Source organism: Capricornis sumatraensis, chromosome 13 (genome assembly GCF_032405125.1).
Source record: "Capricornis sumatraensis isolate serow.1 chromosome 13, serow.2, whole genome shotgun sequence".
NCBI classification, from domain to species: Eukaryota; Metazoa; Chordata; class Mammalia; order Artiodactyla; family Bovidae; genus Capricornis; species Capricornis sumatraensis.
Genome location: NC_091081.1, coordinates 27220923 through 27233412, shown reverse-complemented (window position 1 = coordinate 27233412; position 12490 = coordinate 27220923). Strand labels below are relative to the sequence as shown.

The following is a 12490-nucleotide window of genomic DNA, read 5'->3' as shown; positions in this document are numbered from 1 at the left end:
ACCAGTATAACAAGCAGCCTAAATATTCCAAAAAAAACCAAAATACAATTATAGTACTTCGCACTCCAAGATATTCATTCAAGGACACCTGGCAATTAACTAAAGAAATTATGAGAAAAGTTTACAAACAACTAAATACTCTGGGGCCCATTCAGCTATAACAAAAGAAAAAAGTTATTTGCAATAATAACAATCCTTTACACTTGCAAAGTACCTTGTAGTTTTCACCATCCTTCATGATAAAACAGTTTATAAAGTTGTGCTTGTTCCTTCCCTGTATGAAATCAGCAAGCAAGGAAGCGCCCACACACACCCACACACACCCAGACACTACTACTACTTTGATCCTAGAGTCCATCAATCAGCCATGTCAATTACAAAAGCGTGCGCAGAACGATAGGCAACACTTCAGATCTTTCCATCGTCGTTATGGCTGATAATCAGTTCATTCAGAAATGTTTCGCTACGATCCTAAAAACTCTCTTCCACATAGTTTGATCGTCTTTAAAGTTTAAGCGGGATAGGCAGATGTTCCTGGGCTCCCTAACTCTGGGGAAGGGGAATTCCTGCCAGGATGGGCCTTAAGGTGACGACTGACTTAAACCCACCCTTCTCAGGCAGGGAACTGGTTCCACCTGTCCCGGAGTACGAGCCTCGTGCCCTCCAGGACGAAGGACAGGCGTTTTTCAATATAACGTCCAGCTCTTCTTCTCCTAAGAGAACAATTAGTAAGGGCTTACTAAGGGGTCCCTAAAATTATCTCTCACCGCCCAGGAAAACAAAGATTCAGGCCCAGAACTGTGTCACTCGAATTCCGTTCTGGATAATTTAGGTGCCCGAAAAACCTCAGCACGCAGTCGTCTGGCAGGGATGGAGTGGAGGACGTAAGAATACCCAAGGTGCGGCGAAATGAAGTACAAGAACGAACTAGGAAGTTCTGCCAGCAAAACGCGGTTCGTCTCTCAGAAGGTCCTACATTCGAGGGGAAGGTGCGGAACTGGAAATTGAGAATGGGAGAAAGAGAACTCGCAGCCTGGCGAAGCGGCGTGAAGAAGTGGCCGCCAGGCACACGACAGGGACAGCAGGGATCGCGCCAAGGGACCACCGGGCTGGCTGGCCCCTAGGGCCAAGGTGCCCAACGGCTCACACCGGTGAGGCTGGCGAGGACCCAGGTGCTCTGGGCCGCCCGACAGACTCCTCCGCGAGGTTTCAAACCGCCGCCCCCGGGAGGCGCTCAGCCGATTGGAAGTTCCACCACGACCGTCACCAGCAGCCCAGGGCCGGAGCGGCAACTCCTCGGCGGAGCTCTCCCACCCCTCCGCGTCTCCCCTGGAGACCAGACACCCCTCCTCCCAAACTCCACCTCCAACCGAGGTCCCAACTCGAATCCCGCCGCCAGCTCCTGGCACGCGGAGAGCGCCCTTCGGGACCAGACCTACGCCCCCCAACCAGGCTGCGCCGCGGGAGTTCGACGGGCGCGACGCTGGGGTCTGGCAAAACCCGCGTCCCTGAGAGTCTGCCCCGGGACGCACCCCCGAGACCACCTCCGCCTCGCCCCCAGCCCGGGCACGGCCCGACTGGGCTTCGACCCACCCATCCCGCGAGGTCGCGAGCTGGGCGAGGACCCGAGCAAGCCTTCTCCCCCCGCCCCTGCTCTTACCCATCTTTTCGCCTCGCCTTGTAGACGTGCCCGTAGGTGCCGCGTCCCACTTTGCACCCTTCGTACTCAAACAAATCCTCCACCCGCTCCCGCTCCGCCGCCAGCTTCGCCTTGAAATCATAATCCATTGTCTGCTTTCCCCATAGAGGCACCGGGACGCGGGGGCCGCCGCCGCTCAGTCCCTCCTCCTCCTCCTCCCCCCGCGACCGCCGCTCCACTTCTCCAACAACCACCTCTCGGGCGCGCGCGCGCGCGCCGCCCGCCGCCCCGCGATTCGCCTTCAGCAAGGGACTTCTCGGCGGCCGCTGCAGCCACCTCCTCCACCTCCTCCTCCTCCTCCGCGGCGGCGGCGGCGGCGGCGGCAGCTCCCGCAGGCACCCCCAGTCCCGCCTCCCCCCTTCATTTCCTTGTTTTGGAACCTGGTGGGCCGCGCCGCGGCTTCCTCGAGCTCATTAACGAATCAGCCCGCCCGCCCCGAAGTTGCGGAGACTCCCGGGAAATGTAGTTCCTTTGCCTCCGAGATGATTGAGTTTTGCGGCCAAAAGAAATACAACTCCCATGCTGACATGGGTCGCTATAGCCCCGCCTCCAGGAGGCATGCACGCCTGCGCACTGAGGCCGCCCCGCCTCAGGTAGCGCTGGACTGCCAGTTCCTGCGAAGGTAGAAAGCGCAAAGTTGCAGTGTGCTTTCTGCGAATCTGTGGGAGCTGGTGGAAAGAAGGCCCTTCTTCTAATGTAAGGAAAGTACTCTATTAAAAATGTCCCCGGGCGAGAAGGAGAGCGGAAAGTATTTAACAAGTGCCTTGCCCAGGAGTTTGCTCCAGAGGTTTGCTAGGCAAGGACTGTGGCTAGGGCAGTTGTACTGAAGATTGTTGTTTGTTTTTTATGGCCATTGGCCCGCCTCTTGCCCCGCCCCATCCAACTGCTTATTGGCGAAGAAGAGAGAATGACGTCCTCGTTGATGCGTGGGTATCCCCTGGCTTTGGCTTCTTTCCGGCTCTTGATTGGTAATTGGATGTGCTCGATTCTTCCTGATAGGTTAATCTTTTTTCTTTACGATGCAAAAACCGTATTTCAAAAGCTGAACATTCAGCGGTTTCCTCGTTCTAGCGTCAACCAGAGAACTTTCGCGCCCCAGCAGCAAGTCTTCGTTTTCTTAGCATTCTAATCATGGTTTCTTCCTAGCATATATAGCCAAGGTTTTGGCCATCTGTCTAAGGACAATAAAAGTACCTGCGGGATGCAGCGTTTGAAAACAATCATTTGGGTTGGACTGTTGAGGGGTTTTGTTTTTTTATGATTTTTGCATAATAGTGACGTTTTCCTAGAATGTTCAAGAAAGTCTTGTGCATAAAATGTATCAGATGTTTGTGATACAATCTTAAACCTGGTTAGTGCTAGAATAGGACAATGGCACCCCACTCCAGTACTCTTGCCTGGAAAATCCCATGGATGGAGGAGCCTGGCAGGCTGCAGTCCATGGGATCGCTAAGTCGGACATGACTGAGCAACTTCACTTTCACTTTTCACTTTCATGCATTGGAGAAGGAAATGGCAACCCACTCCAGTGTTCTTGCCTGGAGAATCCCAGGGATGGGGGAGCCTGGTGGGCTGCCGTCTCTGGGGTCGCACAAAGTCGAACAGGACTGAAGCGACTTAGCAGCAGCAGGACTTACATAGAGGAGGAAATAATTCCACCTGAAGTGGCAAGGAAAGTTAATAGTGACCTGCCTGCTAGGTTTTGGAGGAAACCTAGAGGGAGGAGGAAAGAGGACCGTTTATTTATTACAAAGTTTCCTGGGAAACTTACTCAGATCTTGATGTAAATCATGAAATATCTGAGTTTCTGTTGTTTCTCCGCACTATAATAAGTGCTGGAGATACCAGATGAAAACTGGTCTTTTCCATTGGGGACTAAAATGTATTGAAGTAATAAACATGCAAGCAAGTTAAAAACAAACTGGGTGGGTACAAAGAGCAATAGAATAGGAGGGAGGACTTCCAGAGGAGTTAGGATAGGCATCATGAAGGAGGTAGTTTTTTCAGCCAAAATTTGAAGAATCTTATGTGGAGGACAAATGGGGAAGTAAAGAACAGAGAATTATTTCTCACAAAATGGCATATGTGTGTATCATGAGAGAACCTAATATATTCTGACAAATGCAACTAGCTTAAACATTACAGATTAATTAAGTCAGGAAAAGGGTATGGTTAAGAAATGACTGGAGAGATAAACAAAAGTTCAGATAATGAAGAGTTATATGTAGTAAGTGGAAGCTTTAGATTTCCTCATTCTATATGCAACAGAAAGCCATTGAAGACTTTTAAGCCAAGTTGGGTTGACTCAGGCCATCACTGAGAATGCATTGCAGATCAATTTGTCAGTCTCCCCCATCCAGCTTTCTTCCTTTTCCTTCCAGAAGTATTGATCTCATCAACATTCTGTAATAAACTGATCTCATGTTAATCTCCATCTCAACGTGTATTTCCCCAAGAGCCCAATTTGTGGAATTCCCCATGTGTGCAAGATGATATACCTTAAGGTTATTCATTGAGCATTGTTTCTACTAGGAAAGGACTGGGAAACAAAATGTTCATTAGAAGAGGAATGGATAAATTACGGTACATCCAATGGATTATTTTAAGGCCCTAAAAGTATTGTAAAAGCTATGAATGTGCCTCTCCGATTTCTTCCTTGCAAGAAGGCCCCAGCTGCTAAGCTTTGAATCTACCACTGCATTTGCAGTGAGCTCACTGTGCCCAACAATTGCTCCTAGCCTATGACTGAACATAGCAGGATATGGAGACAGGTCCATTCCTGCAAGATGCTGGGTTCCTCTGAAAGTGACTCTAGTTTAAAATCTCCCCAGATTTAAGCCTATCCAAAACTTTCTTAGAACTGTGTTGCAGTCTGAGTCACTGCCTACCCAACCCTCCTTCCTTCCCACTGTCCTTCACAAGAGCAGATCATCGGGACCTGACAGCTCTTTTAGCTTCCTCCTTTCTCTCTCTCACAGGCATTTCCTCCAATAAGTCTCTTACAGGTCTAATCGTATCTTGGTATCATGTGCTTTTCAGAAGACCTAAACCATGAGGCAGTTGTTTAGGTAATTAAATGGAAAGACCTCTAATATATATTTTTAAATGAAAAAAAAAAAGCAAGAATTAGAAGATTGTCCATAATATGCTAACATTTTTATACAAAGAAAAATATATATATACTTGCTTATATAGGCATGACTTATCTCTAAAAGGACCACAAGAAACTGATCATGGGAGAAAAACTGCTTGAGAATCAGAGACAGGAGGGAGAATTTGTACAGCATACCTTTTTGAATTTTGATTCATGTAATGTCTTTTCAAAAGGTAAATAAAATTTAAATGAAAAATTTAGGAACTTGGCTAAAAAGGGTAGCAGAAAGGATTGTAGCTACCATAGTCAAGACAAGTTCAGAGTTTTGTTTTGTTATTAATTTGTTTTTCATAAGAGGAAGGAACTTCTCATATATTGAAGGAGAAGAGCTAGTAGAGGAAAAAAAAGGTGAAACCAATACACTTACAGCCATCCTGTTTTGCACTTTCAGTATAATATTCAATTAATTACAGGTGATATTCAACACTGTTAAAACAGGGTTTGCATTCAATGATTTTGCCCAACTGTAGCCTAATGTAAACGTTCTGAGCACATTTAAGGTAGGCCAGGCTAAGCCCTAATGTTCAGTGGGATAGGTGTATTAAATTCATTTTATTTCCAATTTAACAATGGGTTTTTACAGGACATAATCCCATCGTAAACTGAGGAAGATCTGTAGTAACTTTTCATTTCTATATGATGTGGGAAGCACGATCAAGTGCAGAGGACAAAAGAATCAGTGGGAGTAAGGGCAGGTGGCTTGAGGAAAAAATGACAATTTTTGGCAAGTAAGTGGGGTGAGAATGAGAGCTAACGTTTACTGAATCATAAGCTAGCTAATATAATTAATCCTTACAAGTACTCTGTGAGGAAGTTATGCATTATCTCCATTTTACAGATAACAATACTGAGGCTCCAGGAGGATAATTTGTGTGGTTGGTCAGTGATATTATTTAATCCCAGGTATCTAATAAGACAATAGACGATAAACTGCACTGCCAAGTATTGTTAGTGTACATTGGGCTTTCCTGGTAGCTCAGTTGGTAAAGAATCTACCTGCAATGCAGGAGACCTGGATTCGATCCCTGGGTTGGGAAGATCCCCTGGAGAAGGAAATAGCTACCCACTCCAGTATTCTGGCCTGGAGAATTCCATGGACTGTATAGTCCATGGGGTTACAAACAGTCAGACACAACTGAGTGAATCAAGATTAAATTATCCCATTGAGACGTTCATCCTGTTGGTCGTTGACTCTACTTTTATATGTTAAAGTTACCATGTCTGTTTTCGTTTCCTTCATATTTAATTGATATCAGTCACTAGGTCCCCCTTCTCAGTGCATAGAAGAGTCATAGGGCTTATGAAAGTGAAAGTTGTTAGTTGTGTCCAACTCTTTGTAACTCCAAGGACTGTAGCCCGCCAGGTTCCTCTGTCCATGGGATTCTCCAGGCAGGAATACTGGAGTGGGTTGCCATTTCCTTCTCCAGAGGATCTTCCCAGCCCGAAGATCAAAGCCAGGTCTCCTACATTGCAGGCAGATTCTTTACCATCTGAGCCACCAGGGAAGCCATCTGAGCCATAGGGCTTATGAAATACACAGAATTTATAGTTTCCACTGCCATTGAGATGTTCATTTTCTCAGTATATGTAAGAGGCTTTCCTTGCTTTTGCTGTTTCCACACAACCAGCAGCAGTTCTCTAGTCAGTCAAGTTTCAGAGTGTTAACTGCTATGTAAATACCTGTTACTCTTCTGTAAGGCATATTTAGTTTACTTAAACATTGATTTAAAGTCTGAGAATAAAGCTTCAAGTGTAAAGGTTAGTGGGGAAACAGATTCTAGACTCTTGAGTACCAAGTCAGTGCCAGGGAAGCTGAAGAAGAGGAATTGGAGGCAACGGGATTAGGAATCAGACCTCTCTCCCTGCTGGAATGAGGATGCAGGCCAGATCAAGAGAGGGATGCCCATCTGCTGCTGATCCAGTGGAGGAAGAAGTTCTTGCCTATGTCACTTTCCTAGCACTCTTCTAACAAATTATGGTAAACTGAGTGGCTTACAACAAATATTGTCTTGTAACTCTAGAGGCAAGAAGTCTAAAATCAAGGTGATATAAGGTTGGTACCTTTCAGAGACCCAGAGGGAAAATCTGCTCCACGCCTCTTCTCTTCAATTCTGGTGGTTGGCAGTAATCCTCGACAGCCTTGGCTTGTGGCAGAATAACTTCAATCTCTGCCTCTTTCTTATCATGCCCTTCATTCATTTGTGTCTGTGTCCAGATTCCCCTCTTAAAAGGATATCAGTCATTGGATTATGGCCCAAACCTTAATACAGTATGACTGCATCATAACTTGGATACATCTATAAAGACCTTATTTCCAAAATAAGATCACACTCAGCTTCCAGGTGGCCATGAATTTTGGAGGAGACACTATTTAACCCAGGACACAGCCTGAGTTTTGACTCTGTCTTTGTCTGTCTCTCTATCCGTCCGACTCTTGCAACCCCGTAGATTGTAGCCTGCCAGGCTTCACTGTTCATGGGATTCTCCAGGCAAGAATACTGGAGTGGGTTGCCATTTCCTTCTCCAGGGGATCTTCCCAACACAGGAATCGAACCTGGGTCTCCTGCATTGCAGGCAAACTCTTTACTGATTGAGCTACGAGGAAAGCCCCCATCCTGAAAAGGAGAAAAAAATGGTCCTTGACTACATCACAATCAGTGGGCGTGGGAGGGACTTTTTAATATCCCCAGAGTGCTGCTGCTCCTGCTAAGTCGCATCAGTCGTGTCCGACTCATAGCGACCCCATGGACTGCAGCCTACCAGGCTCCTCCGTCCATGGGATTTTCCAGCCAAGAGTACTGGAGTGGGGTGCCATTGCCTTCTCCGATCCCCAGACTAGGGTTTTTAATTTACATTTTTTCTTTTAATAAAGGAGAATCTAACTACAAGAATGTTACTAAAACACTCCCTCTTTATCTTTTAGCTGAATCTCTCTATTCTAATAACTAAAACATCATGGTGAATGAATTTGATCCTTAAAGATTAGAATTTTCTGCAGATTACAAAATCTTTTTCATTGTCATTGTTTTGGTAGTTCATGTACAGAAAAATATCAGGTGTCCTCAAATATATGATAACTACAATATGCTACAAAAAAATTAAAGAGTAGGTTAATCAGTCTCACCGTGGATGCTTAATTCATTTTGATTGCTGGGGGGACTTTTTATTCAAAAAATTAAAAATGAAAAAACAAAGAGAATTAAAAATGAATTCCAAGTAGGAAAGAATACATGAAAGACTACATTGGAACCTTATTCATTTCTTTGGCTTACTGTGTTTTCAGGAAAATATAGAAAAAAAGAAAAAGTCCACAAATATGACTTTGCCAGTCATTCTTTAAACTTTTTAGCCCCTCTATAGTATTAATTATTCCCTGACACCAGAAAGGAGCCTGCCCTAAGTTTCCAACAAACAAACAAAAAAATAAATGATAACCACCCAGAAATTAATAAGGCCTAATCACATGCCTGTAAGGAATTTGAAAAGTTTTATCTAAACATTACAAAATTGAGTTCATTTGGCATAGATAGAGAACTTCAATGAAAGAAAAAAGTGATGGTTTCAACAGTTTGTTCAAGTCAAAAGGTGGGTATGCCCAACTTACAATGGATTAGTCATGAGGAGAACTGAGCTACAGATCTTGTGTATCAGGTTCTGTGAATATGTGATGGGAATAGTAAGCAAAGTCATGACTTTTTTTTAATGCTTATGCCATTAGTCATGACCAGATTATAAGCTATGTGAAAGTCAAATTTGAATATGGATGAAATTTCTCTTAACACAGTCTTATCTTAGTCAGGAAAATTTGTTGAAGAGATTCACTGAGTTGATTCCTCATGGTTGAAGGCTCAGCTCAGGATCATCTCTTACAAGAAGTCTTCTCCTACTTTGAGACAAGGTTGGGTGCCCCTCCATTCATAATGCGGAGAAGGACATGGCAACCCACTCCAGTACTCTTGCCTGGAGAATCCCACGGACGGAGGGGCCTGGTAGGCTGGGTAGGGGCCTGGTCCCATGGGGTCATGAAGAGTCAGACACGACTGAGCGACTTCACTTTCACTTTTCACTTTCATGCATTGGAGAAGGAAATGGCAACCCACTCCAGTGTTCTTGCCTGGAGAATCCCAGGGACAGAGGAGCCTGGTGGGCTGCCATCTATGGGGTCGCACAGAGCTGGACACAACTGAAGCAGCTTAGCAGCAGCAGCATTCACGATGATGACATCCTGTGAGACCTCTCTACACTTTGCTTATCTTATGTGTATCATGTTTACATGTCTTTCTTCCCAGATGGGCTATGAGTTTCTCAATGAACCAGGATTAGACTGGTTGCTTTCCACACTCTTAAATTTGATATTTTTTGGTTTTGGTCTAGGTATACAATTCCAAGTTAAAAATTAATTTTCCTCAGAACCATGAAGGTATTACCTATTGTCTAACATTCAGTGGTTCAGATGTGTTATAAGACTGTTTTACCTAACCTTTTTTAAATGTTCTGTTTTTTCCATAGAAATGTCTAGCATGTGGTCTACCTGTAATCTCTCTTGAGTTATTTTTTGGCTGCACCAAGTCTTAATTGCAGCACACGGGGTTGCAGCACATCTTTGTTGAAGCATGTGAACTCACAGTTGTGACCTGTGAGATCTTGTTGCCTAACCAGAGATCAAACTCTGGCCCCTTGCATGGCGGAGCTTTAGCCACTGGACTAGCAGGAAGTCCCGGTTCTGTAATCTTGAAGATACAATCTTTCACGAGGGTATTTTCAATTCATTTTTCTCTCTTAATCTCTCTGGTATTTTCCTTCCTCTTCTCCACTGCTATCATGTCACTACCCCTTTTTCCCACCCTTTGGCTTTAGACTCTCATTACTTTGCAGACGGATTCTTTTTTTTTGTTTCGTTTTAACTTTATTTCATTTTGGCGCTGCTGGGTGCACGTTACTGCATGGGATTTTCTCTAGTTGCAGTGTGCGGGGTTCTCCTTGTGGTGGCTTCTCTTGCTGTGGAGTGCAAGCTTTAGGATGCACGGAATTCAGTAGTTGTAGAGCACAGGCTTAGTTGCCCCAGGGCACGTGGGATCTTCCAGAACCAGGGACTGAACCTGTGTCTTGTGCATTGGGAGACCCATTCTTTACCATTGAGCCACCAGGGAAGTCCCCTGCAGACTGACTCTTAATGCCGCTGATCAGTTGTCTCTTTATCTTCCTCTGTGGAGCTACTTCTTGTTAGGAGGCTTAGCATTTCCCTCTTCTCAGCATAGAGCACTTCTGTTTTTGGATAAATGTCTGATGCTCTTGATTTGACAATTTTGCCTGTAGGAGGAAAGGCGCTAAAAAGGGAGGGTCAGCAGACCTATATGCAATTCTCCAACTAACATCCCAACTCTGAAGTCTGTTAGTGCACTCCCTTGTATGCCAATTCTAGCAGCCCCAGAACTTCTCAGAGGTTTATGGCAGACCACCTGCATCTCTCTAGCCTTTTAGATGGATTCCAGCTTCCTCTATAATATCTGTCAGAATAGTCTTTTAGAAATATTTTTGGGACTTCCCTGGCAGTCCAGTGGTTAGGACTCCTCGCTGCCACTGCAGGGAACATGGGGTCAATCCCTGGTAGAGGAACTAAGATCCTGAATGCCTTGAGGCATGGCAAAAAAAAGCAGCGGCTGCGCTTTGCTGGAACAGCCATGAAGAGATACCCCACACCCAAGGTAAGAGAAACCCAAGCAAGACGGTAGGTGTTGCGAGAGGGCATCAGAGGTCAGACACACTGAAACCATAATCACAGAAAACTAACCAATCTGATCACACAGACCACAGCCTTGTCTAACTCAATGAAACTAAGCCATGCCATGTGGGGCCACCCAAGACGGGGCGGGTCATGGTGGAGAGGTCTGACAGAATGTGGTCCACTGGAAAAGGGAATACCACTTCAGTATTCTTGCCTTGAAAACCCCGTGAACACTATGAAAAGGCAAAATGATAGGGTACTGAAAGAGGAACTCCCCAGGTCAGTAGGTACCCAATATGCTACTGGAGATCCGTGGAGAAATAATTCCAGAAAGAATGAGGGGATGGAGCCAAAGCAAAAACAATACCCAGTTGTGGATGTGACTGGTGATAGAAGCAAGGTCCGATGCTGTAAAGAGCAATATTCCATAGGAACCTGGAATGTGAGGTCCATGAATCAAGGCGAATTGAAAGTGGTCAAACAGGAGATGGCAAGAGCGAACGTCGACATTCTAGGACTCAGCAAACTAAAATGGACTGGAGTGGGTGAATTTAACTCAGATGACCATTATAACTACTACTGTGTGCAGGAATCCCTTAGAAGAAATGGAGTAGCCATCACGGTCAACAAAACAGTCTGAAATGCAGTACTTAGATGCAATCTCAAAAACGACAGAATGCTCTCTGTTCGTTTCCAAGGCAAACCATTCAATATCACGGTGATCCAAACCTATGCCCCAACCAATAACACTGAAGAAGCGGAAGTTGAATGGTTCTCTGAAGACCTACAAGACCTTTTAGAACTAACACCCCCAAAAGATGTCCTTTTCATTATAGGGGACTGGAATGCAAAAGTAGGAAGTCAAGAAACACCTGGGGTAACAGGCAAATTTGGCCTTGGAATACGGAATGAAGCAGGGCAAAGGCTAATAGAGTTTTGCAAGGAGAACGCACTGGTCATAACAAACACCCCCTTCCAACAACACAAGAGAAGAGTCTACACATGGACATTGCCAGATGGTCAACACCGAAATCAGATTGATTATATTATTTGCAGCCAAAGATGGAGAAGCACTATACAGTCAGCAAAAACAAGACCAGGAGCTGACTATGGCTCAGATCATGAACTCATTACCAAATTCAGACTTAAATTGAAGAAAATAGCAAAAACCACTAGACCTAATCAAATCCTTTATGATTATACAGTGGAAGTGAGAAATAGATTTAAGGGACTAGATCTGATAGATAGAGTACCTGATGAAATATGGAATGAGGTTCCTGACATTGTACAGGAGATAGGGATCAAGATCATCCCCATGGAAAAGAAATCCAAAAAAGCAAAATGGCTGTCTGGGGAGGCCTTACAAATTGCAGTGAAAAGAAGAGAAGCGAAAGGCAAAGGAGAAAAGGAAAGATATAGGCATCTGAATGCAGAGTTCCAAAGAACAGCAAGGAGAGATAAGAAAGCCTTCCTCAGAGATCAGTGCAAAGAAACAGAGGAAAAAAACAGAATGGGAAAGACTAGAGATCTCTTCAAGAAAATTAGAGATACTAAGGGAACATTTCATGCAAAGCTGGGCTCAATAAAGGACAGAAATGGTATGGACCTAACAGAAGCAGAAGATATTAAAAAGAGGTGGCAAGAATACACAGGAGAATTGTACAAAAAAGATCTTCATGACCCAGATAATCACGATGGTGTGATCACTCACCTAGAGCCAGACATCCTGGAATGTGAAGTCAAGTGGGCCTTAGAAAGCATCACTATGAACAAAGCTAGTGGAGGTGATGGAATTCCAGTTGAGCTATTTCAAATCCTGAAAGATGATGCTGTGAAAGTGCTGTACTCAATATGCCAGCAAATTGGGAAAACTCAGCAGTGGACACAGGACTGGAAAAGGTCAGTTTTCATT

At 44.8% G+C, this 12490-nt stretch overlaps 1 protein-coding gene across 2 annotated transcripts in view; it reads right to left on the bottom strand.

Annotated features, from left to right (window-relative positions):
- Positions 1 to 1788, bottom strand: part of CDK19 (cyclin dependent kinase 19) — a 167264-nt gene extending 165476 nt beyond the window's left edge. For both annotated transcript variants that reach the window (XM_068985255.1, XM_068985257.1), the window contains exon 1: positions 1661 to 1788. In XM_068985255.1, the coding sequence (XP_068841356.1) occupies positions 1661 to 1788 (128 nt within the window). The remainder of the gene's footprint in view (positions 1 to 1660) is intronic.
- Positions 1789 to 12490: the final 10702 nt, after the last annotated feature.